The following is a 23,197-nucleotide window of genomic DNA, read 5'->3' as shown; positions in this document are numbered from 1 at the left end:
CCCAATTTACTTCTCATGCAAACAAGATCAACACAGTCGACAAGTACATCAGAAATCAGAGGCGACGGCAGGAAACCAAAGGAAAAAAAAAAAAAACAAACAAAAAACAAAAAAACTCTTTTCGTGATACAACAAACAACACATACTAATAACAAACAACGCACACCCACACACGACGGGAGCAGTATGCAACCTGTGAAATCACCCATGAACAGACGCATCGCCTGTGGCTTTGTATGCAATCAAAGGCAAAAGGACCTCCATGGACGCAAGGGTTGACAGGGTGCGAACTTCCAGGCACGCGCGCGCAGCAAAAGTTTATCCGGTCTGTTTACTGTTTTATCGAGTCGCACCTCGGCCACGTCCTCGGTCACCTCGTTCACCTCGATCACCACGCTCGCCACCGGGGCCAGCGGGACCACCCCGACCACGCCCTCGCCCTGCAAAGCACAAGATAAACAAATTCAGGGTGTTTCAAGTCAGTCAAAGGTTTGCAACCACGACCGCGACACCAACGCCAACTAAACACAACAGCAACGACGAACAGCAACGACAAAGCACAATCACAACAATGAACGACGAGCCGTAACGAGCCGTAACGAACGAGGACGCTTCGTCTGATTGCATCGCTTCTGATCGTTTCAGCAGTCTCAGTGGCTGCACGGCTCTGACTCTGCTCCGCTCTTCCCACATCGCACACATCCATCGCACGCACTTGGATCCATGCCTCACTCCGAAGCCGCAGCACCCCGTCGAAGCGCCAGAGAGCAGCCCGCCAAAAGCGAGATCTCTTCTCTGTCTCTTCTCCACTCGTCGCCAAAGCTCTCATCCCCACGAGCCCGCACGACGTTCGTTGGTCTCCAACTCTCACCCTCCTCCTCCTCATCCTCATCCTCCTCCTCCCACGACCCAACGCGTCCGTCTCTATCCGCGCGATCGGACCAAGGACAGGATTTCGGTCGTCGTCCATCCGTTTTTCTATTCCCTTTTCGCTCGTTCTCGCTTTGAGGCCTCACCTGGAGCGCGGGCTGAAGTCTTGCCGCCGAGATGGGCGCGCTGTGCTGAGGTCTTTGCAAAGACGGGCGAGTGACGGATCATGTCGGGTACGATGAAAAAGCGGACCTTGGACCCGCGAATGTAGACCTGCTGCAGACGCGAGACCTGGCCGTCCCGCGATGTGAAGGTGATGTCCTCGAGCTGGCAGTTCATGTTGTCCTCGACCTGGAAGAGCTTGCCACGGTACACCTCGCTCGTCTTGAGCTCAATCGTCACAATATGGCCGACGGCCTCGTGCAGCACTTTGATAGGGGTGCCGATCGACATTTTGGTTGAATGAAAAAAACGACGACTGAGAAACAATTCAAACAGCAGAAAAAGTCAAGGGCGCTCAGAGAATCCGAGGTAAACAAGTCCCCCCGAGTCTGTTGTGGGGGGGGGGACATTCGTGCCACAGATTTCGAGCAGCTCTGAGCAACCGAGATGAACTGGCACATTGCTGTCAAATTGGCTCAGATGCATTGGCTTTTGATTTTCCATCGCTCTCTCTCTCTCTCGATTCCTGGTGATGCAAGTTGCACTCATTTCTCTTTGCTGCAGCCACAGGTCACTGGATAGTCCTTTGTGCTCGTGAGCGTTCGAGTAAAGCTGAGAAAATGCTGCAATGGTTTTTCTGCATTGATTTTTTTGACTTGTATTTTGCTTTTCGTTTTTGTTGGAGGCAGAAATCGTTTTGGATCGCTCTCTCTTTTCCTGCCGTTTTCATGGTGCGGACAGCCATCCACCCTGCGCTCTGCCCGCCATCTTCTCGAATCCATTGAAATATCATGCAACACGTCGGATTGAGTGGGGAGAGGGGCTATAGCGGCTGTAGGAGCGGCTGGAGGGGGACCGGAACAGCGGCGGGTCGTTGGCGGCAAAAACTTTGGCTTTTGGTTGTGCTGCGAGGATTTGCGATCGTCCTGTCGGCCCAGCTGAGGTTTCGCGCCCCTCCACGTCGGCAGCCGACACTGCCAGTGATCGCTTGTTGGCGGTGGTAGCTTGTGCGAGCGACCACCGGCGGTCTCAGGGACGAGAAGGGGCGGTGCATTGATTTTTTTCTGAACAGCAGCACATCGTCTTTTTGCTCGCTCAACGATCGGCTTCACGGGTCTCATTTGCCAGACCAGCTGCTTCAGCAACGATCCCAGATAGTGTGTTCTTGGTCGGGGTGTCGCAGGGGGCGCGAAGAAGAGGGCAAGAGTGGACGGTTTCTTTGTTTTCGCCTTGCTTGCTCGTTTTTGTTTTTTGATCTGCTTCTTCTTCTTCTGCTCCCATCCCCATCAACAGCCGTTTTGTTTGCCCACGCGCCACACGCACCCACAACACTAACCGTTCTGCGTTTCCGCATCCGACTTGTGCAGACTCAAAAGCGACGCAACAACGGGCGCGCCAAGCACGGCCGCGGCCACGTCAAGCCCATCCGCTGCACCAACTGCGGCCGCTCCGTCCCGAAGGACAAGGCCATCAAGCGCTTTGTTGTCCGCAACATTATCGAGTCGGCTGCCGTCCGTGATATCACCGACGCCTCCGTCTTCGAGGTCTACGCTCTTCCCAAGATGTACCTGAAGCAGCAATACTGCGTCTCGTGCGCCATCCACTCGAAGGTCGTCCGCAACCGCTCGGCCGTCGACCGCCGCAACCGCGACCCGCCGCCGCGCATTCGCCGCCCTGCCGAGGGTGCCAAGAAGCCCACCGGCCCCCGCACCCCCGCTGCTGGCGCTGCTGCCCCCGCCGCTGCCGCTGCCCCCGCCGCTGCTACCCCCGCCCCCGTCAAGGCTTAAAGAGCGCATTGTCCACGCAGGTTGAGTGCTAGGCTCTTCCTGTTTGCGCCAGTTGGCTTTTTATACGGAAGAGGCGATAGTTTCATGGCAGTTTGAGACGAGTGTGTTTGTCTCTATTGAACCGTTTTTTTTGTTCGTTTCAAGTTCAAGACCACACAACATCTCTTGTCTAGTCGTGTTAGCCCGTGTCGCTTTTTGTCCCCCCTTTGTCCTCAATATACAACAATCGAAAACAAGCCCCGAGTTTTTGAGTTTTTTTTGGCATGTTCGCGCAACAGTCAGGAACCACGCCCCAACTTTTTTTGGAAACACGACCGTGTGCGTCGAATATGGAGGCAAGTATTGTATTGAAGTCAACAAGGTTGGGGTGGTTTTGTACATGTACTGGTGATGTGCAAATTGCACCAGAGATTGCGACAACAATACTGTAACAACAACAACCAAAACCTCAAGTTAAATCGTGGCCGCGGTCGGACGAACAATAATCTCATTGACGGCAACGTCAGCGGGCTGCTCGATGGCGTACGCAATGGCTCGGGCAATGGCGTCAGGGGTCAGGGCGACTTCCCGGAGCTTGCTGAGAGCAACTTTGGTGTTTTCGTCCGTCGTTGTGTGCGCGAGCTCGGATTCCACCACGCCGGGGGAAACCACCGTCACGCGGACGTCCTGGTTTTCAAGGCGGAGACCCTCCGAAATTGCGGCAACCGCGAATTTGGAAGCACAGTACACTGCGCCGGTCGGCCAGACAATGTGGGCGGCAACCGAGGAGACGTTGATGATGTGCCCTTGCTTGCGTTCACGCATCTTGGTGATGACGGCCGCGATGCCATGCAGAACGCCGCGAATGTTGACATCAATGGTGGCCGTCCATTCGGAAACCTTGAGGGCGTGCAGCGGTGCCAGCGGCATGATGCCGGCGTTGTTGATCAGCACGTCGACCGGGCCAAAAGTCGATTCGGCGAAACGCACAAACGCCTCGAAATCCTCGAGTGAGGTCACGTCGAGCTTTTGTCCAGCGGCCTGGCCGCCGGCCTTCTTGATTTCTGCCACAATGGCGTCGATACGGTCTGTGCGGCGAGCACCGAGGACGACCTTGGCGCCTCGAGCGGCAAGAAGGCGAGCCGTGGCTTCGCCAATTCCAGACGATGCGCCAGAGACCAGCACGACGCGGCCTGCGACGGAAAGGTTGTTGAGGGAAGCCATTTTGATTTCTGAGGTGTATGTGTTTGAGTTTATGGGGGAGTGTATGTGAATACAGGAGTGGCTTCATCCGAAACGAATTTCAGCAGGATTTTAAATCGGTGCGGAAGATTTGGTGCGGAAGAGTGCGGATCGCCCAGCCATGAGCGAGCGGAGGAGGCGGTGCGGAGGGAATGCGGAGGTTATGCAAACCACTCTAATAGTTTGGATACGGTTGTTGTTATTGAGGGTGGCATTGGGACTGCGCAGCGAGAAATCTCAGCGGTTTTGGCAATGCGAAATTTTCCACACATGCGAAATTGCTGTGCAAGGATTTTGTCAAGGGAGCGAAAGAGCGCGCATCGGAGCAATTCATACAACATGTGCATGATGATACGCCTTTCCCTTTCGCATCGAGTAGTGAGGGCGACCAATCATGTTGAATAGTGTTGCCGATGTTGAGCTAAGAGCGCTGCTTGGTTCGGTTTGAATATGAAACACAAACAAACGTCGGTGCGATTGTGGAGGGGTCCCGCCAAATTTCGCTGCTATTGCTGTGTCTGAAATTCATCGACAGACTTGTACTGAGGTACAAAGCGCTCGCGCAGACCAGACTGTGAGTTCTTCTAAGGTGGTGTGTGGATTGTCGTTTATGCTGCACTTCCAACCCCCTCCACCTCGCTCTGTCCAACCACTCTTCCGCTGCGCACAATTCCTCACCATTCCAACATGTGTCTATTGATTGTGCATGCATGTGTGTGTCTCTTTGTGAGCATTCTTTCCCAATTGTCGCTGACATTTAGATCTACAAATCAAATGCAAAACTCATTCTTCTTTGTTTTTTCTTCTTCTTTTTTGTATCTTTTCAATCATGAACCGTTTCTTTGCGATCGCGTTCGTGCTCGCGTTCTTTGTCGCCGGCATCCGCGGCGCTGACGTCGACGAGAAGGACGTCATTGTCCTCACCGACGACACCTTCAACTCGGTCATTGCCGAGAACCAGTTCATCCTCGTCGAGTTCTGTAAGTGAAAGATCCCTTTTTTTTTTTTTTTTTTTTTTTTGTTTTCCCGCCATCGCGCTCGACTCTCGCGGTCTCTCTTTCGTTGATCGTGTTCCGAGTCGAGCGTTTCTTTCGCTTTGGCCTTTGCCAATAGAGCGCTTCACTGCCAGCACCGCGCGCACACAAAATGCGCGACAGAACACCACTGTGAATAAGCAAAAAAAAAAAAAAAAATTATCCGTGCCACATCATAAACCCCAAAAAAAAAAAAAAAAAAAAAAAAAAAAAAAAAAAAAGCGTGGCAGGTTTTCATTTGCAGGAGAAAAAAAAATAAATAAAAATAAAAAAATTGAAAACACGGCTTCATTCAAGTGAGGCGTGCGTTTTGCTGATCGGGGACAGGCAGCAGAGACCAGATGCTGTCGACACTTTGGTGCAGCGAATGAGAGTCTCAGGCGGAAATGGACGAGAGCGCGTCTCAACAGCAACAAGCAACAATAGCAAGAAAAAAAGAAAAAAAGAACGATCGTTCCTTTTTTTTTCTTTTTCATTTTTTTGAGTTTAGCTGCAACGGCAAAGCCCTCACTCAACGCAAACAGTGTGCAGTGTGAAGCCATGCCTCGAATTGAACCAAGTGTTTGCGCATGCATGAGCAACTTTGGTCTGCAAACACAACATGCCGGGGGTTTTATCGTGTCTCAGTTGAAGCTCCCTTGGGATTTGGATAATGTTTCACACACTGCTTGGGCGTGAGTGAATTGGTGCATCAGCCCATCCACTCACACTCACACTCTCAAACTCCCACTCCCACTCTCAAACTCAAACTCACTCTCACAATCAAAAACTCTACACTTCACTCACTTTGTTTCCTCACTCTTTCCTTCCTTGGCCTGCTTTTTTTGTGCTCCAAAAAACAGACGCCCCTTGGTGCGGTCACTGCAAGAGCCTCGTGCCCCACTACGCTGAGGCTGCCACCCGCCTGAAGTCTGCCGGCTCGCCCGTCGCCCTCGCCAAGCTCGATGCCACTGTTCACTCTGCCTCTGCCTCCAAGTTTGAGGTCCGCGGCTACCCCACCCTCAAGTTCTTCAAGAACGGCAACCCCATGGACTACACTGGCGGCCGCACTGCCAACGACATTTTCAACTGGGTCCAGAAGAAGACCGGCCCCACCATCGCCACCCTCACCGCTGTTGACGAGGTTGAGGCCTTTGTCGCTGCCAACGACCTCGCCGTTGTCGGCTTCTTCAAGGGCGACAACAACGCCGCCATCGCCCAGCTGAGCACTGTTGCCGACGCCATGGACGACGCCAAGTTTGCCGTTGTCAACGTTGACGACTCGTCCATCCAGGGCAAGTTTGCCATCACCGAGGAGTCTGTCGTTCTCTTCCGCAAGTTCCCCGAGGAGCCCGAGCGCGTCGTCTTTGACGGCCCCTTCGCCTCCCTCCAGATCCAGGGCTTCATCAAGGCCAACAGCCTGCCGCTCGCCGTCGAGTTCACCGACCAGAGCGCCCCCAAGATTTTCGGCGGCGACATCAAGACCCACGTCCTCATCTTCCTCAACGGCCTCACCTCCGAGGAGTCCAAGACCACCCTCAGCGGCTTCCGCCAGGCTGCCGCCGAGTTCAAGGGCCGCGCTCTCTTTGTCATTGTCGACTTTGAGAAGCCCACCTCTGCCCGCATTGCCGACTACTTTGGCGTCAAGTCCACCCCCGACATCCGCCTCATCAAGCTCGGCGAGGAGGTCGAAAAGTACCGCATGGAGCCCCTCAACCTCGAGGCCGAGTCGTTCATCTCGTTCGCCACCAGCTACTTTGAGGGCAAGCTCTCCCGCTACCTCATGTCCGAGGAGCCCCAGCCTTACAGCGGCACTGGCGTCCGCGTCCTCACTGGCCGCGACCACGACGAGCTCGTCCACGACGAGACCAAGAACGTTTTCGTCGAGTACTACGCCCCCTGGTGCGGCCACTGCAAGAAGCTCGTCCCCATCTGGGACAAGCTCGCTGCCGCCTTCGACAACGTTGACAACGTTGTCATTGCCAAGATGGACTCGACTGCCAACGAGGTCGCCTCCGTCCACGTCCAGGGCTTCCCCACCCTCAAGTTCTACCCCGCTGGTGCTGGCCGCCGTGTCGTCGACTACTCTGGTGGTCGCGAGTACGACGAGCTCCACAAGTACGTTGTTGCCAACTCTGTCGATGCCTCCCTCGGCGAGACTGGTGATGCCCACGACCACGACCACCACGGTCACTCGCACGACCACGAGCTTTAAATGAGAATGGGTATCCCCCCCCCCGCAACCCTTTTCATTTTGTTCGTTTCGTTCTCGTTTCGTGCCCTGCTTTCAAAAACCATGTTCTTGACACGGAGAGAAGCAGTTGTTGGCTGCTCCCCCCTTCTGTCTCTTTTGGTTTTCTTTGCCCCCCCCCCTTTTTTTTTGTGGGGTTTTGTCGCCCCGAATAATCTTTTGTTTGTGTTAGCATCATTAAAATTGATAACCCTTTCAAGTAGCATTTCCTGGCGCGAGGCTGGCTAGCTTCGCTTGAACCGTGCAAAACGTGCGAAATCGGGCTTTGAAGACGGCTGGATTGTTTCGACATTTGTACTTTGTCTCCAACACTTATTCGTCCTGTCATTTCGCAGTTCGTAGCCTGATCAGTTCGTAATTCAGTCGCATTTGTATTTGACAGATTCGGATTTGGCAGTCCTACCTTTTTTGCTGTGTTCCCGCCTTTTTTTTTTTTTCAGATCATCCCCGCTTTCGCCCCGTCTCTCTCCTTCCTTCTTTTTCCCCCCTCCCCGGGACCTCCCATCATCAATCGCCATGTCACAACCCGATGATGATGACATTATTTTTGAGCCTGCAACAAACCGCTTTTCAATCTCTTCCAGCCCAGCCATCCTGCAACGGAGGCGCAGCCAAGCACATGCGTCTCACAGCGCCTCGGCCGCAGCACCGTCGCTGCAGAGCCTCTCTGTAACTCACTCATCAGCACCATTGCCGCAGCTACCATCGCCGTCGGTGGCCGTGAGGACTGTCCCACCCGTTGTCGCTCCGGCTCAGGCGCACGCCACCAATCCGTCCCCTGGCCCTGTCCGTGCTGAGGCCCAGTCACCTGCTTCTGCTACTCCTCGTCCGTCGTTGCTGCTTGGCAACCACGGCGGCGACACTGAGCAACAGGAGGTTGTCAGCCTCGTTACACTCGATTCGCCGGACTTGGACCAGATGGACACGCGCGCGAGCTTGATGATGCAGCCGGCCAAATCCACAGCCAAGTCGTCCGCTGTCGTCAAGTGGCACGCTGTGGTACCGCCTGCTGGGGCCAAGTTGGCGACTGTGGGCACGAGGGACATGCCACCCCCACCGCCAGCACCCAAGCTGCCAACCACCCGATCCGTGCCCACCGCGTCGGCAAGTAGTCTCGGTCGGGTATCAGCGTCAAGCAGCGATGAGCCCGCTAGCATCACGCAAAAACGGCGACGCGATGCAAGCGACGAGGCTCGCGATGGACCGACCGCTCACCCAAGCAAGCAGCCCCGCCTTGTTCAGCCCGTGCATCAGAAGGCAACCCCTCGCGGCTTGCCGACAGGGCTTTCAGGGTTTCAAGCATATTCATCAATCCGCCTAGACCAAAGCTCGAGCTCTGAGAGCACGTCCAACAGCGCGACTTCGCCCAATCGTCCAATGCGCACGGCATCTCGACAGCTGACGCCGCCGAAAACCACTGTAACGGAATCCACGAGCATGCTCGCGCGTCCGAGCAACGGTACTGCAGTTGGCGGTAAAGCGCGTCGTTTGGTGCTGTTGGGCTCGCAAGCCGAGAATGAAGACCAGGCTAGCGGCAAGGCCGCGACTGCTCGCGCAACTGCGGCTCAGACGCAGAGTAACGACAACAAGGCAGCATTTACACCCGCTCACGACGCCACCGCCCACGCGCCTCCGAAGGACGAAACAGAGTCTCCTGCCATGCCTGCGCGCAGATCGGGTGCGTCGCCATCCCGTCCCGCTCGGGGGAACGACTCGAAGCTTCCGAGTCCTCCTCCCACACCGGAGCAGATAAAGTTGGGCGCATACCGCGCATTAGATCTGCGACCTTCCATGAAGACCACCGCTCTTGCGCGGGCTGCACGTGATGTCGAGTCTGATGGTATGGCCTCTTCGACTCCTGCCTCCTCGGTCGGCCAAAGCAGGGTTGACTCCCCTGCATCCCAGAGTCGGAATCCGCATTCAGATGCTCATGCCACCAAACTCGCTGTACAAGTTCATTCAAAACGCAGCGCAGCCTCGTCCGAGGAGGCCTCGCGGCGGCAACCCAAGCACAAGACGTCTGTTTCTTCCGATTCCGATTCGGACGACGAGCAACCACGAATGGGATTGCTTCAGCCATCAACCCGCGCTGATGTCAAACCTCAGCGCAAGTCCAAGCTAAAGAAAAAAGCATCGAGAAAGTACACGTATGAAGACAGTGACTACGAAATCAGCGACTACGAAATCGACAAAGACAGTGATCGAGAAGCCGACAACGACAGTGATCGCGAAGCCGACAAAGACAGTGATCGCGAAGCCGACAAAGACAGTGATCACGACGCCGACAAGGATGATGAACAGTCCAATGAAGTGGACTCTGTAAGTTTTTTTTTTTTTTTTTTTTTTTTTTTTTGTTTGCTCTTCTTTCGTTGGCCAATGGTCAACATGAACATTGTTTCTGACTTTTGGAGATACGGTTGCTTTCAGAGCCCCGACTCCCCACCCACGGATCTTGCGGCTTCCAACATTGAAGCACCACTCATTGATGGACATCGGGAGGATTGCGACATTTGCAAACTGATCGTGCCCGATTCGGACCTGCTCATGTGCGACACGTGCACCTCTTCATTCCATCTGCCTTGTCTTAACTATTCTGAGGTGCCTGCAGGCACATGGCTCTGTCCAGACTGTGTACGTCGCCGCGACGCGTTGCTGGCCGCTTTTGCGAGGTCGCTGTCGTTGCTGACTTTCTTCTCGTTGCAGGATGCGCGCGGAAAACTATTTGGCCCTGAATTTTTCGACATGCGAGTGTCTGTGGACGTAGGGTTGGCTCAATACTGGGAAGGTAAGCTGGACAAGACAGGAAATAGAAGGAAGAAAGAAACAAAAAAGGGTGTGGAACTGCCACCAATCTCATGAATGGCCTTGGGTTATTTCTTTGTTGGCACGTTCAATCGTATGGCACGCAGCGCGAGAACGCTGCATTTTAGCTTTTGAGAGGCGGCTTAAGGAGCGGGAAACCTTGAAGGAAAGCTTGCTTGCGAAGACCAACAAGCTTGAATCGGAAAAGTTGGCCTATGAAAAAGCCCAGGAACATCACGAGCGCAAGCGCGACGAGATTCGCGAACAACTTCAGGCCATGAGCAGTTCCATCGCGGCTCTTTCCGCATGGTTTGGCAAAAATTCACACTCTGGCCCAGCCCAGAGCAAAGCCGACCTTTTCTGGCTGCCCGCGGAGAAACTGCAGACAACGTCGCACACGACTCACCAGCATCAACCGTCGGCTGATCGCACCCACGTTGCACAACAACGCGCTCATCCAGCAGCCAGCACGACCCCATCCGTCGCACCTGTCGTAAGACGTCAGTTTCAGATGGCAAGCCGCCCTTCCCCTCTTCCTGCACTTCAAACATTACCGGCCTCGACAAGTTCACCTCTGCCTCGTGCCAGTCCAACTGCGGTGACGACGAGTACAGCCGCGGCGGCTGTCACAGCCACGACGCCGTCAAGTAGCTCGACTCTGCCTCGTGCTAGCCAAGCTGCGGCAACCAGTTCTACTACTACAACGCCCTCATCTACTTCAGCGCTGTCTCGTGCTAGTCCAGCTGCGGCGACGAGTGCAACCACCACGGGGACGAGCACACCCACACCCACACCCAAAATCTTTGTTTTTCATCGTTTTGATCCAAATTGACCCTTCTCAGAGAGTCGTTTTCGCCCCCTTTTTTTTCTTTGGTCTTGATTGAATCAAGATTCCCCTCTGCGCGTCATGGTTAGATTGGGTTTGTATCTTTGAGGCAGTTTGAGACATTTTAGACAATTTTTTTTTTCACACAAACAAAAAGCATTGGTTCTTTCCATCCATTCTCGTTCAAACGCAAAGGGGAAAACGAACCTGCCAAGCACAAGGCATCCTTGTTAGATCTGTTCGATAGAAAAGTCTTTGTTGCCCCGCGATCCTCAATGGCTGAGCTTGCGGCGGCCCTTGAGCCGTCGTCGGAGCAGCACACGTCGGCCGGCCGCCGTCGACATGCGCAGCAAGAATCCGTGCTTTCGCTTGCGCTTCAAATTTGACGGCTGGTACTCTCGTCCGAACGTGGCATGGCGCACGCAGGTTGGCGCAGCGAGCAATGCACTGGCAGCGAGACGCGGCGCGGCGCAACCGAGCGATCCGCCCTGCACGGTGATTGCAGTGGATGCACCCAGCAGCGCCCCCGACGACGACGACGGCGACAATGATGATGATGACGAGGAGCACAGTGACAATGCGCCCGTCGGGCCCATCCGGAGTCGGCTGCCACCATTGAGCAGCAGCGACGAGAACGACCTGAAAGCAATAAGAAAAAAAAAAAAAAACCAAGTCCAACAGTGAACCACAGTGAAAACCATACACACACACAGTCGGGGCGGACTTGTCGTCAGTCCAAATCATTGCGAGAGACCAAGGCTCTGCTCAGTTTGATCCTGGAGTCGGATCGGGGTTTGTGGGGGTGGGGGAAGACGGCTGCAGTGGGCCGTGCATTGGCCATGTGCCCTTCAATGCAATCTCCAGCCAGTTTGTTGTCCGTCTCTATCCTCACTCAAACACTCACTCACACACACTCTGACTCTGACTCTGACTCTGACTCTCTGACTCTGACTCGTTCATGAATGTGATGGGCCGTGTTTTCATTTGTACCTTTGTTGTTGGGATTGCTGGAGTGGTGCGGTCAAGTTGCTGGCAGTCAAGCGCTGTAGCTGCTGCGATGGAGACGCGAGTGCTGCTGCTGCTGCTGCTCGGCCAAGTCGCACTGCTGAGCGTGTAGCAAGCATTGTGAACAATAGTAGAAAGTGTGCTTTGCTTTGTAAGGGAGAGTTGGGAGATTGGCAAGTAAAAGCAAAAAAAAAAAACACAACAAAGAAAAAGGAAGGACTGAACGAGTCAAAGCAAAGCAACTCAGACAAGCAACATCATTCACTCAATCTCACTCACTCTCACTCACTGTTCACTGTTCATCTGATGAGTGAGAAACTAAAGCATAAAAGCACCAATTTCACATTTCAATTGCAAAGCCAGTCTGAGTTTTCTTGACTATTCCAGCTGTTCCCGTCATACTGACGCTTGTTGTGCGCTCTTTAAGCGCTCGGTGCACTCGAATCGTTTGTCATTCTCCTCCACGAAGCGATAGACAGTGAGCAAGAAGACTGAGCGAGATACTGAGACAGAGACTGAGACGGAGAGAGTCGCAACCAATGCAGGTCGCCGTGGTGCTGCTGCTGCTCTGCATCATCGCTGTGGCACCGTCTGCCTTCGCGCCTTTCGCTGCTGCGCTGCCCGCGACAGTCGCGTCCAACCTACCCGAGCAAGTCCATGTTGTGTTTGGCGGGACTCGGCTGCTGCGACCGACGAGCTACGTCATTCAGTTTGTAACGCTTGGCAACAACGCAGCAGCCTCGTTCGTCCAGTTCGGCCTCGCGCCAGACCCCGCAGCGCTGACGACGACCGTGCTGGGCGAGGACATGCCAGTCCTGTTCACAGACGCGGACGGAGCATCGTCAGAAGCAGCACCATGTGCGCAACACGAGCGGTTTCTGCACTCGGTTGTTTTGAACGACCTTCCACAAGGTGTGTTTCTGAGTTTTCGAGGTTTTTTGTTGTTTTGCGAGGTTTGAGAGACATCTGTTTCAGACTTTGGGTTTTTGAGATTCTCGTTTGGGCAACCCGAGTCAAATCTGCCAGAGCGCGACTTGCACTCACGTTTCGATGTCTGCACTGCAGGCACCACCGTGTACTATCGTGCTGCATGCCATGCGGACGGACCATGGAGCGACGTCTTTGCGCTCAAAACGGTCAACCATACCGCGCCTCGACTGGTGGCGTCCGTTTTTGGCGACATGGGATCTCAGATGGACGTGACTTCTATTCCCATGCTCATTCAAGACACCAAGGCTGGGGCGCACGATCTCGTCATTCACTATGGCGACATTGCCTACGGTCCTCCGAACGACTGCGGTGCGTCGAGCGACGGCTTTCTGAACGACATCCAGCCTATCGCTGCGAGTGTGCCGTACATTTTCGGTGTTGGCAACCACGAGTCAGAGTCCGAAGCCGCCAACCACACTGCTCGGTACAAGTATCACAACTTTCTCATGCGCTACGGCGGGCAGCACGCCCTGGCGGCCGCCTCGGGCTCGTCCTCCATTCGTTACTTTTCCTTCAATGTTCAGCGCGTTCACTTTGTGTTGCTGGACACGGACGCATGGGTTCTTCCCGAGGTAAGCCAATTCATTTCCCCGTCACCCGAATCGACAATTTCAAACAACACCACTGTCTGACTGCTTGTGCCTGCTTGCTTGTTCTTAGGTTTGGTCGCTCGTCAAACCGCAGATTCAGTTCCTGGAAAAGGACTTGGCCTCCGTCGACCGATCCGAAACACCTTGGATTGTGGTGATGGGCCATCGAGCCATGTACTGCACGAAAGCCGCGGACGCCGAGTGCAACGACGAAGCCGAAGCCATTCGGTATGGGTTTGGCAACCCGCAGCATGGCATTGAGCGACTGCTGCTCCAATATGGCGTGGACCTGTACTTGTCTGGTCACACGCACCACTACATGCGAACCCATCCGGTTGCCCAGGGCAAGCTGATCCAGCGCAGTTACGTCAATTTCCGTGGCAAAGGAGTCGTGCATGTCCAGAGCGGTGTTGGTGGCGTTGCCTCCCCAGATCCCTTCACTGTTCCCCCACGTGAGTACGACGCCTTTTGGGACGCAAGCTACGCTCGCGGCTGGGCACGTTTGACGTTTTGGAACGACACCCACCTCGAAGTCGAGCAATACAATGCCGTCGACCACTCGCTGGTGGATTCCTTCACCATTGTTCAGAATTCGTATTTATGAATTGCAGTTTTTGCTTTCCCCGTATATTTCTCGCTTGTTTGTTGTGTTTTTCGATTTGTAATTTATTGTAATTGATCGATTTTTTCGTTCGATTTGTGATTTATGGTCATCGAGCGATTTACTCTTATCGATTTACTCATGGTACGTTGACATGCCTGAAAACAAAAACATCAACTCACCCACACGCACGGGTGAGAGCACTGAAAAAAATCATCAGAAGGCGGGCAGACCGGTAAACTGGGTCTCTGCAGAAGTCAAGTTCGTACAACAGCAAAGCAATGAGCGATTGAAGAATTCACTCGCATCCTTCAAAGTAGTTTGCTCCCTAACTTACGAAGGACTGCCTGGGGAACGGACAGATCGCCCATCACGGGCTGGATGGTCGCTTGAGCGGCCCACTGCGGAGGCTGCCACTGAGCCCAAGCAAAGTTGGCTGGCGCGTAAATCTTGACCGGAGCGTGGATTTCCACATCAGGAGCCTGCCGTGATTGACCCACAGGTGTTGCCCAGAAGTCAGTTGAAGTGCAGAACAGAAACAACAACCAAAAAAAAAAAACCGACCAAAAAAAGAAAAAGAAAAAAAAAGCAAAAAAAGCAAGTCATCACTCACCCAAGGAATCTGCATCTCGATGTCGACATGATAGACGCACTGAAGGACGCAGCCGGGAGCGGGGAAGTCGAAGTAACCATTCCAAAAAGTAGCACGTGATGAGTTGATGTTGAAAAACAAAAAAAGGTGAAAAATATCAACCAATAAACAATCACCTTGACCAGGCCAGCCGTCGTCGCAGGCTTGATGGCGCCACGAGCACCCTTTTTCGAGACCAGAGGAAGAGGAATGTCACTAACGTCAACCAGAAGAGCAGAAGAGTGAGCAAGTTGTCCAGAACAAAGCACCATGGCCAGCGAGCGAAGGAGACACTGTGACATACCTCTCCTTGCTCTCTCCAGCAAGGCATCCAGGATACTGTTGTTGAGCAACTGTATCGGTGATGACCTTAGAAGCGCCATGTCCGTTTGTAATGGTGATGACACGCATCAGCTACGGGTGCAGAGCAAAAAAGCAAGTGGCGGCGGTTTGTTGGAATCGTTTGTGAGGCACAGTTACAAGCTCCTCCTTGGACCTGCCCCTTCTATCAACGATGCACCAGACAAAACCATACCTTGACGGCAAAGTTGTCAATGTTGGACTTGGAGCCGTTCTGGACACGAACGTGGATTTGGGCCGTTTCACCAGCCATGTATGCATTCTTGTCCATCCATGCCTCGACATTGACATCGCCACGCGGAATGCAGCACAAGAGGCGCACAGTGCCGTTCTTGGTGTAGTGCTGCGGAGCAATTGCCAGATCAAGACGCTCGTGAATGACAAGCGGCTGCGTGATCTTGAGGTCGTGCTTGGTTCCGGGGATGTCCAGGGTGGCCTTGATCTACGCAGCATTCATCAAAGCAAGCATTCAAGCGAGGCACATTAGTTTTTGAAAGGAGTTGAGCAAAGGCAGGGGGTGGAAACCAGCAGCAAATTGACAAGCACCCAAACCTTGTAAAAGATCTCAGCCTTCATCCTGGTGTCCTCGCGCGACTTTTTGTGCTTCATAAAGACACCTGTGCTCAGCGTGAACCCGAACGAGAGGATGAAGGTGAGCATTGGCTGGCAGCTGCATTTGCATTGCGCTCAGTGTGAGAAGCGCTCTCGCGCACTCTCACGGCACGTTCGCAGTCCCCTCGCGGTCCCTCGCGCTCGCTCACCTGGCAAGTTCGCAGGCAGCGTGAACTGGAACGGGTAGGCAAAGTAGCCTGGAGTGAAGATGGTCGGGTACTCGTACATGACAATCTTGACCTTGAAAAACTCCTTCTTGCCAGCGTGCTCGCGAATCTCACGGCGCTGGGTCGTGCCGCCCTGGCCGTCGGACACGGACTCGTAGTGCACATAGTTCCATTTCGCTATAACAGCAGCAACAGCAGCACCAGAACCATAGCAAGGCGCGTAGTGAGAATCAAAGCCCGCAAAAAAAAAAACCAAAAAAAAAAAAAAACCGCCAAAACCAAATCGAACTCACTGCGCTCGACGCCCTTGACACGGAGCTCGAGACTCTTGGCCGGCAGCGGGATGGCAAGGTTCAGGTACACGGTTCTGTTGTGTCGACACACGGAATCATCAGCATTTGCCATGTGGAACAATCAAAGCGAAAACACAAAAAAACACCATTAAAAAGCTCGATCAATTCAAAATGCACCGACTTTACCCATAAATGGTTTCACCGCCGACTGGAACAATTCAAACACACACATGCACAGAAGGGGGGAAATGGGGGGGGGGGTTTGCAGTCGCGCAGATCGACAATCACACACAAGCAGTGAGCATTTCGCAGCATCCAACAAACAAGCCGGAACAATGAAACGGAGCACCAAAAGGAGCTTGGGAAAAAAAAAAGCACAAAGCAACACGAGAACCGAAGCATCACTGTTGCGCTGGTACCGTATTCGCCCTTGTGGGTGCGGATGAAGATCTGGTTCATTGCTGGATGATGGTTGGGGGGTTTGAAGGGGGTTGAAGGGGGGTTGAGGATTCAACAGGAAAGAATAAAAAGAAGGACTGGAATTGGAGTTTGGTTGTGAACGTGTGTGACGTCTGACTCGATTAGGGAATACTCCGAGCAAGGCCAGCGCAGTGAACGGGGTAGGGACAATCGGTGAGTGCTCTTTGTTGTTGAGCGCTCGGAGCGTGAGGTTACCGAGCGAATTACTGTATGCTGAATCGATGGTTCGACAGCGCAAAACCACAACAACTCGATCGACTGGCGGTGAACATGCAGCAGCTCCAGCATAGAAATGCCCAATGATCAAACTTGCCATAGAACAAACTCCAGTCCTCTTGTCATAAAGTGTCGACCATACATGTATCTCTGCCACTTTTAGTCTCTGAGCAAATCATAAAGAATTTACACAATGGCAGGTTTGTTTGAAACAATGCTCTTGTGCGTCGAATCGCCTGCAACGGCTGCCGTGTCGACGTTCACTCGCTTGGTACCCAGTGATGCCCAACAGACTGGCACTTTGGCACAGCGCATTGGCACCGTCGCCCTGGCAGTGGCGCACGCGACGCGACTCGCCCAGTCACTCGACGAGCTCCCTGGCTGGTTTCCCATCCACGCGCGCAGAGCAGCCAGGCTCGAGTCTCGCGACGCTGTCCAAGATACCCTTCTGAGCGCTGTGCACGATGCTATGGCGCAATGGGATGCTGCAGCTACGACCGATCGGACGACTCCTCGCGCAGATTGCTTTCGAGTCAAGTTCAGCGTCACGTCGTCGAGCACACTCGCCATCGATGAGGCTGGAGCATCATCTTCAAGCGCACAATGCAATCCGGACGACCAAAGTCCACCGATTGTTGTGGCGACGAAAGCCGAGTTGTGGCCGCTTGGATTGACTGAAACCAACTTGCCACAGCTGCTACAGTTGCTCGATCAACATGATCCGTCACCAGACCAACAACGAAGCAGTTCTGACGTCGTGTTCACTGCTGCCGAGATTGCAAGTCATCCCATGGAAATGCTGATTCACAGCTTGCTCCACAATCCGGCCACACCAAACCCGATTCGCAACATTCGCATCGCTCCTCCAGAGTGCTGGGTGCGTGCCGCCAACCCGGCACTGGCACACAAGACCATCCAGCGAGGTATTTACGATCGCGCAAAAGCCGGCGTCGGGTCGGATTGCTTTGATGTGCTGCTCGTCAACGACCAGCAGCACGTCACCGAGGCGGCCATCGCCAACATTGCGATTCGCGAAACCCTTGCTGATGGCCATGTGCGATGGATTACGCCACCTCTCTGTGCTGGTATTCTACCTGGTACTCTTCGGGCCGAGCTTGTCAGGGCTGGATTGCTGCACGAAGCGTTGATTACAGTTCAAATGTTGCAGCTTGCCGTCTTTGAAGGTCGCGCGTCCATCTTTTGCATGAATTCTCTTCGAGGAATCTATCGCGTGGCTCTTTTATTTTGAGCTCCTCAATGCAAAAAGCTCGGGTTGAAGCTTGGATGGACTGAGAGTCGAATGAACAGGAACATTGATCCTGCAAAGATTTCATCGTTCTGTTTGAGCCATCACGATAATAAAATGAGAGTTTTGAGCCCTTTCCACTACCAGACTTTGGCGGCCATGGCACCACGGTGGCTGTGGGAGATACTGTAGATTGTCCTCCGAGTCGATGATCGATGATGATGGCGGGATGGTTTACTCTCTGGCAAGCTCCATACCCTCATCCCCCCATATATCCAGCACAGCAGTGCAGTCTGCATTTCTTCCTGTTGAACAACCTTCCCCCAAGTACACTTGCTTGCAGCGGTCCGCTAACAACGCTCCGACCAGCCTTCCCCTGCCCCCGCAAACAAAAGAACATTAAGCTGTGCCACTCGGTTGGTTAGCTGTGTGGAAATTGTTCGTCCGCATCACCGATTTATGCTGTCTCTGACGTTTTTTTTTTTTTTTTTTTTCGGGACAGCTTTCGTTTTTTTCAGTACCTCTTCCATTGCCTTCGCTTCCCTTCCATTGCCCTTTGCCTTCCCTTTCCTTCCCTGCCTTCCGTCCGGCCATGTCGCATATCAGCATGGACACCTCGACCAGTATCCACAGCAACCAGAATGGCGTGAATCTCGCAACGAGCATGCTGATTCAGGCGGCGTCCCACTGCGGGCTGTTCAGTTCCTGTGGGACCAACGACCGCGCCGCCCTCTCCAACCGCTGGCGTGAACCGAGAGGCTATAAACGTAAGCCATATGCTTCTGCCAATCCACTGCACGACCGCGCCCTGCTGCTGGCTCAGTCACAGAGGGAGTGTTCGCGCAAGCTAAAAACCCAAAAAACCAGCTTAAAACCTTACGAAACCTTACAAAAAAAAACCCTGAAGCCTTCTGCAGCAAAATGCGCTGTTCGATGACGTTGATGAGCTGACGATGCATGTCACTCACTGCAATATGGATGGTTGAGCAGGTTCACTTGCGGAATCCAATGAGACTGAGACCAATCTGGCCGAGACCATGAGTACCAAATGCCGCATTGAACCGCAGTCGGAGCTGCAGGAGGCACAAGCCATTTTGGACAGATTGGACAACACGAATCCATGGAAAGGGTACATTGCTGCAATGGCGCAGCAAACAGGCCATGTCGATCTCAAGCTTGTGCGATGGGCGGACTCAAACCACTTTCCGTGGGACGCGTCTGTGTGCTCAACAGCCGCGCGTGTAGGACGTCTTGATGTGCTGCAATGGGCTCGCGCAAATGGCTGTCCATGGGACGAGTCCATCTGCACCATAGCAGCTGCGCTGGGCTATCGTGAAACATTAAAGTGGGCGCAGGAAAACGGCTGTCCAATGAACCAACCTGTCTGCCAGGCCATTCTTCGAAAAGGACTCTTTGGCAATACTTCGGCACCTCGTCCAGTCAGTCCGAACTCATACGTCGCCCAACAGATTCGCAACAACACTCCTGCGAGCAACAGTGCAGTCTCTCAATCTGCACGAGCACTTGTGGCAGGCTCTTCAGGCAGCTCCGCTGCTGCCAGTGTCTCGGCTGGAGAAGGGTCGATGCTGATCCCAGCTGGTCAAACAGAGCTCGGCGGGAACAAGACGTCCAAGGCGAGGTCGGATGATCGGTCTGTTCGTGATAGCACTCCGCAACTCGTCGCCCCTGAACGGTTCGATCCGGACTGGTACTCGAAATACGCAATCGACAATCCCCAATGCGTGCGTACCGCGCACTTGACCAAGGATGAGCGGCAGAACATCAAAGACGGCGACTTTTTCATTTTCGATTGGGAAGAAGTGACGAGGGTTCGAGACGGGCTGCCATACCACAAAGGCTACACTTGTTGCAACGGACTTGTTGTATACAAGTCTGTACATCCCGGCGGCCTGTATCGAACTGTGGCCAAGCGCCCCCCGTTTTTGATTGTGTTCTACAGTCGTACATCACCCTCGCAAAAACCTTCCTTCTCCCAAGCCCGCTTAGCAGCTGAGCATCCAATGATAACTCAAGCGTTTGCGACTACTACAACGATTCCGTTTGAAAGCCGCGGGGAGTCGGACAACAAGCGATTCCGCTTTGATGATGACGATGACGAGCCCAGCTCTCCGGGAAGCTCAAGCACGTTGGCTCCGGAGCTGGTCGACAATACTCCTCGCCGATCGAACTTGAGAAAAGCATCCGTTGCCATCTTGAAACAGTGGCTCTTGGATCATGTATCCAATCCCTACCCAACCGATATCGAGAAGGATGCACTTGCACAAGCCACCGACCTCAATGTGAGCCAAGTCAACAATTGGTTTATCAACGCTCGCCGTCGCATTTTGCAACCTCTGCTGCTCGGCGAGTAAAGTACTCGTTTTGTCACCGCACTGCAGGAAATTCACCAAAAGCTCCCACACGAGGGGTTTTGCTCCTGTCATGCGTTCGTTCTTGCCTGTTGTTTTGGATGTTGTGTCAAAAGGTGATCAATATAGATCTTTGTTTCCCCACCCACCACCTCCTCCGTTCACGTTCCATGGAATGTAAAGCCTGTTGTTGAGTGACTGACAGATTCTTTTGCTTTCACGCACAAACACAAGTACACAACCATAGCGGGGGGGGGAGGGAAAAAGAAAAACAAAAGACGAGCATGACGACAAAGCTTGTCAATCGCCGGGAAAGGCAGCTGACAGTTTCGCAAGTCACCGACAGAGAGCAGGCCAGTGATGGTTTGGAGGCATGATCACTGCCGTTGGCAATAACCTGCAAGAACAAACAAACAAACAAACAAACAAACAAAGAGTGAGGAAACAAAGTCGACACATCGCTCGAAATCAAACAGACCCCAAAACGCTGCCCACAATGTCTCCTTACTTGAGGGGAAGAGGCCAGTCTGGCCGTTGCAGCTGCCTTGCCACCAGTTGGCGTCGCTGTCGTCGACAATCTCGATAATGTCGTTCTTGCGGAAGCCAAGTTCGTTCGGCTCTTGGGGAGTGAAATCGAACAGCGCCCGTGCCGTTTGCTGCAAGAGGGGGGGGGGGCGAAAATGCCATCCCAAGACAAGTGAATACCAGAGTGACAAGAGAGCCCCAAAACCTCAAAAATCCACAAAACCCCCAAAAAACACTCGCAAAAGCCCACCCCAACAACAACTCACCTTCGGAGGAGCCCCCCAGCCAGCGTTGGCCTGGCCAAAGCCACCACGGCCCTGCGGGACAGCGGCACCGCCCATGGAGGACATGACGCCACCGAGACCGACGGCGACGCGGAGGACCATGCTCGCGTTGCCGGCGTTGCGGCTGACAGGCGCCTTCTTGTGGTACTCGATGAGCTCGTTGAGCGAGAAGAACTTGACGTCCCAGATAAAGTACTTGCCACTCTCGTCACGGAGAATCTTGAAGTGCTGAATGCCGTCGCCAAACTTGATCGACAGCGAAAAGTCGTCGGGCGAGCTCTCAGAGTCGCGGATGAGGAAGCCGCCCTCAACGCCGCAGTTCAGGAGCGTCTGCTCTGCTACTTGGCGGCTGATCTTGCCGTGATAGAAACTGATCAATGCAGCAATGAAACGTTGAGTGAGAATGATGATGATTTCAAACCAAAAAAAAAAAAAAAAAAAAAAAAAAAAAAGAGTTGAATGATACAATTTCAAAAAAAAAAAAAAAAGAAAAAAAAAACGAAAAACAATGAACTTTGATAAAACAATGATTGCGGCCAAACTTGCAACAAGTGGAGCAGCGCGATCACAGTGCGAACGGTCGTCACTCGAGCGCACTACGCGTGAAGAGACTTGCCGGTGGGAATGGCGCAGCGCAAGCAAACAAAGAAAGAAAGACGAAAGAAGGCATCAAAAAGATCAAAAAAAAAAAAAAGAAAAAAAAAAAGGGGCAACAACATGCGACGATCGAGACAGACGAAAGAGGGGAAGCGCGCGGCCTGATCACAGACACTAAACCCCCCTCCCTTGCATTGCAACGGGGGAAAGAGAGAGATGCGTGCGCGGGGGAGACGGGGTCAGCGAAAGGCGATCCCCAGCTGCAGCCCAACAACGCAAAACACAAAAGGGCAAAACGAAAAAATAAAAAATAATAATAATAATAAAAAATGGCCAAAAACAAAACGCTCAACGTCACGGCGCAAATGCCAGCTCGACAACCAGGAGGAGGAGGAGGGAGAAGTCAAAGGGACGACGACGAAGGCAGGGAGTGACAGAAGGGAGGGGCGAAGCACACTCACAGCAAAAAGAGAACAAAAAAAATACAAAATAAACAAAGCCAAAAACCATTGAAAAAATGAAGCAAAAAAAAAAAAAAGAAAAAGAAAAAAAAAAAAAAAGCCACGTCTTTATATGGGATTTGCATTGCCGTTTTTTTTTTTTTTTTTTTTTTTTTTTTTTTTTGCATGTCCTTACTCGGGGTTTTTCAGCTGAATGTAGTTGGACGGGATGAAGCCGACGCGGCCGTCCTGCTCGGCCTTGTACCAGGACTGGTCGTCCATCTTCATGATCTTGACAATGGACCCGGCCTTGAACGAGAGCTCGTCGACCGCAGTCGCATTGAAATCGTGCAGCGCCACAGACTCCATCTTAACTACTATGAATACTAAAAAAAAAAAAAGGAAAAAAAAAAGGACTAAACCAAAGACCCAAACATGGACAAGTGGTCTGAAAATGTGAGAGCAACGCTTGTTCAAACAGCAACAACAACGACATCAGCAAACAACAACTCCAGGTGGGCAAGTGAACCGAGAGATGAAGCCAAAGCGGACAGAGCAGAAGCAACCCCACACCGTCAGCGGCCCATTCTCTGTTCAAAACAGCAGCACCGACATTTTGACAACATCAGCCAGCTGGAAACGTATGCCACGAGATCAAGCCGAAGCGGGGGGGGGGGAGAGAGAGAGAGAGAGAAGGGTTAGGTGGGCCACAAAGATGACAACCAACAGACATAACCGAATCTCAGAACAAAACTTCGTACGCTCACGTCTGGAAATCAAAGAGCGAGGAAAGCTTCATTTGTTGGTCACACAAGGCACACACAAAAACAACAAGCCAACAAACAACGACAAAAAGCAA

At 53.0% G+C, this 23,197-nt stretch overlaps 11 protein-coding genes across 11 annotated transcripts; 6 read left to right on the top strand and 5 right to left on the bottom strand.

Annotated features, from left to right (window-relative positions):
* Positions 1-72: 72 nt before the first annotated feature.
* Positions 73-1,354, bottom strand: CAOG_08022 (small nuclear ribonucleoprotein Sm D3). Its single transcript, XM_004342574.2, has 2 exons — positions 1,017-1,354; positions 73-440 (listed from the first exon to the last, which is right to left on the bottom strand). Exons 1-2 carry the CDS (start codon positions 1,321-1,323, stop codon positions 340-342), a joined length of 408 nt encoding a protein of 135 aa, XP_004342623.1. The 5' UTR covers positions 1,324-1,354; the 3' UTR covers positions 73-339.
* Positions 1,355-1,739: 385 nt separating this feature from the next.
* Positions 1,740-3,071, top strand: CAOG_08021 (ribosomal protein S26). The gene is made up of 2 exons (XM_004342573.2): positions 1,740-1,763; positions 2,400-3,071. Exons 1-2 carry the CDS (start codon positions 1,761-1,763, stop codon positions 2,817-2,819), a joined length of 423 nt encoding a protein of 140 aa, XP_004342622.1. The 5' UTR covers positions 1,740-1,760; the 3' UTR covers positions 2,820-3,071.
* Positions 3,072-3,149: 78 nt separating this feature from the next.
* On the bottom strand, positions 3,150-4,094 carry CAOG_08020 (short-chain dehydrogenase). The gene has a single exon (XM_004342572.2). It carries the CDS (start codon positions 4,020-4,022, stop codon positions 3,273-3,275), a length of 750 nt encoding a protein of 249 aa, XP_004342621.1. The 5' UTR covers positions 4,023-4,094; the 3' UTR covers positions 3,150-3,272.
* A 722-nt stretch (positions 4,095-4,816) lies between these two features.
* On the top strand, positions 4,817-7,498 carry CAOG_08019 (prolyl 4-hydroxylase). The gene is made up of 2 exons (XM_004342571.2): positions 4,817-5,020; positions 5,917-7,498. Exons 1-2 carry the CDS (start codon positions 4,870-4,872, stop codon positions 7,266-7,268), a joined length of 1,503 nt encoding a protein of 500 aa, XP_004342620.1. The 5' UTR covers positions 4,817-4,869; the 3' UTR covers positions 7,269-7,498.
* Positions 7,499-7,681: 183 nt separating this feature from the next.
* On the top strand, positions 7,682-11,100 carry CAOG_08018 (hypothetical protein). Its single transcript, XM_004342570.2, has 4 exons — positions 7,682-9,623; positions 9,732-9,935; positions 10,008-10,089; positions 10,214-11,100. The coding sequence occupies exons 1-4, from the start codon at positions 7,821-7,823 to the stop codon at positions 10,936-10,938; spliced, it is 2,814 nt and encodes a 937-aa protein (XP_004342619.2). The 5' UTR covers positions 7,682-7,820; the 3' UTR covers positions 10,939-11,100.
* CAOG_08017 (hypothetical protein) lies at positions 11,025-12,142 on the bottom strand. Its single transcript, XM_004342569.2, has 2 exons — positions 11,923-12,142; positions 11,025-11,571 (listed from the first exon to the last, which is right to left on the bottom strand). The coding sequence occupies exons 1-2, from the start codon at positions 12,054-12,056 to the stop codon at positions 11,205-11,207; spliced, it is 501 nt and encodes a 166-aa protein (XP_004342618.1). The 5' UTR covers positions 12,057-12,142; the 3' UTR covers positions 11,025-11,204.
* A 163-nt stretch (positions 12,143-12,305) lies between these two features.
* CAOG_08016 (iron/zinc purple acid phosphatase-like protein) lies at positions 12,306-14,167 on the top strand. The gene is made up of 3 exons (XM_004342568.2): positions 12,306-12,849; positions 13,003-13,499; positions 13,588-14,167. The coding sequence occupies exons 1-3, from the start codon at positions 12,477-12,479 to the stop codon at positions 14,119-14,121; spliced, it is 1,404 nt and encodes a 467-aa protein (XP_004342617.1). The 5' UTR covers positions 12,306-12,476; the 3' UTR covers positions 14,122-14,167.
* On the bottom strand, positions 14,163-16,715 carry CAOG_08015 (hypothetical protein). The gene is made up of 11 exons (XM_004342567.2): positions 16,601-16,715; positions 16,368-16,389; positions 16,182-16,255; positions 15,871-16,065; positions 15,662-15,726; positions 15,285-15,551; positions 15,054-15,163; positions 14,887-14,965; positions 14,732-14,770; positions 14,456-14,600; positions 14,163-14,366 (listed from the first exon to the last, which is right to left on the bottom strand). The coding sequence occupies exons 1-11, from the start codon at positions 16,638-16,640 to the stop codon at positions 14,335-14,337; spliced, it is 1,068 nt and encodes a 355-aa protein (XP_004342616.1). The 5' UTR covers positions 16,641-16,715; the 3' UTR covers positions 14,163-14,334.
* Positions 16,716-17,000: 285 nt separating this feature from the next.
* CAOG_08014 (hypothetical protein) lies at positions 17,001-18,257 on the top strand. Its single transcript, XM_004342566.2, has one exon. It carries the CDS (start codon positions 17,071-17,073, stop codon positions 18,124-18,126), a length of 1,056 nt encoding a protein of 351 aa, XP_004342615.1. The 5' UTR covers positions 17,001-17,070; the 3' UTR covers positions 18,127-18,257.
* A 458-nt stretch (positions 18,258-18,715) lies between these two features.
* Positions 18,716-20,495, top strand: CAOG_08013 (hypothetical protein; the record flags this gene model as incomplete). The annotated part of the gene is made up of 2 exons (XM_004342565.1): positions 18,716-18,890; positions 19,114-20,495. The coding sequence occupies 2 exons, from the start codon at positions 18,716-18,718 to the stop codon at positions 20,493-20,495; spliced, it is 1,557 nt and encodes a 518-aa protein (XP_004342614.1).
* Positions 20,496-20,663: 168 nt separating this feature from the next.
* CAOG_08012 (growth factor receptor-bound protein) lies at positions 20,664-22,739 on the bottom strand. The gene is made up of 4 exons (XM_004342564.2): positions 22,535-22,739; positions 21,284-21,671; positions 21,001-21,148; positions 20,664-20,889 (listed from the first exon to the last, which is right to left on the bottom strand). The coding sequence occupies exons 1-4, from the start codon at positions 22,705-22,707 to the stop codon at positions 20,870-20,872; spliced, it is 729 nt and encodes a 242-aa protein (XP_004342613.1). The 5' UTR covers positions 22,708-22,739; the 3' UTR covers positions 20,664-20,869.
* Between the last annotated feature and the right edge of the window lie 458 nt (positions 22,740-23,197).

Source organism: Capsaspora owczarzaki (genome assembly GCF_000151315.2).
Source record: "Capsaspora owczarzaki ATCC 30864 unplaced genomic scaffold supercont2.17, whole genome shotgun sequence".
NCBI classification, from domain to species: Eukaryota; class Filasterea; order Ministeriida; family Capsasporidae; genus Capsaspora; species Capsaspora owczarzaki.
This window is presented reverse-complemented; position numbering and strand designations above follow the sequence as displayed.

Excerpts from the sequence above, each read along its gene's own strand:
- CAOG_08018 (XM_004342570.2), top strand. The coding sequence starts at position 7,821 with ATGTCACAACCCGATGATGATGACATTATTTTTGAGCCTGCAACAAAC. Across the intron at positions 9,936-10,007 it reads CATGGCTCTGTCCAGACTGT|GATGCGCGCGGAAAACTATT; the intron begins GTACGTCGCCGC and ends TTCTCGTTGCAG. Across the intron at positions 10,090-10,213 it reads GTTGGCTCAATACTGGGAAG|CGCGAGAACGCTGCATTTTA; the intron begins GTAAGCTGGACA and ends TATGGCACGCAG.
- CAOG_08022 (XM_004342574.2), bottom strand. The coding sequence starts at position 1,323 with ATGTCGATCGGCACCCCTATCAAAGTGCTGCACGAGGCCGTCGGCCAT. Across the intron at positions 441-1,016 it reads GACTTCAGCCCGCGCTCCAG|GGCGAGGGCGTGGTCGGGGT; the intron begins GTGAGGCCTCAA and ends TGTGCTTTGCAG.
- CAOG_08019 (XM_004342571.2), top strand. The coding sequence starts at position 4,870 with ATGAACCGTTTCTTTGCGATCGCGTTCGTGCTCGCGTTCTTTGTCGCC. Across the intron at positions 5,021-5,916 it reads GTTCATCCTCGTCGAGTTCT|ACGCCCCTTGGTGCGGTCAC; the intron begins GTAAGTGAAAGA and ends TCCAAAAAACAG.
- CAOG_08017 (XM_004342569.2), bottom strand. The coding sequence starts at position 12,056 with ATGCTTGCTACACGCTCAGCAGTGCGACTTGGCCGAGCAGCAGCAGCA. Across the intron at positions 11,572-11,922 it reads CAGCAATCCCAACAACAAAG|GTCGTTCTCGTCGCTGCTGC; the intron begins GTACAAATGAAA and ends TATTGCTTTCAG.
- CAOG_08014 (XM_004342566.2), top strand. The coding sequence starts at position 17,071 with ATGGCAGGTTTGTTTGAAACAATGCTCTTGTGCGTCGAATCGCCTGCA.
- CAOG_08016 (XM_004342568.2), top strand. The coding sequence starts at position 12,477 with ATGCAGGTCGCCGTGGTGCTGCTGCTGCTCTGCATCATCGCTGTGGCA. Across the intron at positions 12,850-13,002 it reads TTTGAACGACCTTCCACAAG|GCACCACCGTGTACTATCGT; the intron begins GTGTGTTTCTGA and ends TCTGCACTGCAG. Across the intron at positions 13,500-13,587 it reads ACGCATGGGTTCTTCCCGAG|GTTTGGTCGCTCGTCAAACC; the intron begins GTAAGCCAATTC and ends GCTTGTTCTTAG.
- CAOG_08020 (XM_004342572.2), bottom strand. The coding sequence starts at position 4,022 with ATGGCTTCCCTCAACAACCTTTCCGTCGCAGGCCGCGTCGTGCTGGTC.
- CAOG_08012 (XM_004342564.2), bottom strand. The coding sequence starts at position 22,707 with ATGGAGTCTGTGGCGCTGCACGATTTCAATGCGACTGCGGTCGACGAG. Across the intron at positions 21,672-22,534 it reads ATTCAGCTGAAAAACCCCGA|TTTCTATCACGGCAAGATCA; the intron begins GTAAGGACATGC and ends TGCATTGATCAG. Across the intron at positions 20,890-21,000 it reads GACTGGCCTCTTCCCCTCAA|GTTATTGCCAACGGCAGTGA; the intron begins GTAAGGAGACAT and ends TTGTTCTTGCAG.
- CAOG_08015 (XM_004342567.2), bottom strand. The coding sequence starts at position 16,640 with ATGAACCAGATCTTCATCCGCACCCACAAGGGCGAATACG. Across the intron at positions 15,727-15,870 it reads GCTGCCTGCGAACTTGCCAG|GTGTCTTTATGAAGCACAAA; the intron begins GTGAGCGAGCGC and ends CGCTGAGCACAG. Across the intron at positions 14,966-15,053 it reads GCTGGAGAGAGCAAGGAGAG|TGACATTCCTCTTCCTCTGG; the intron begins GTATGTCACAGT and ends GGTTGACGTTAG.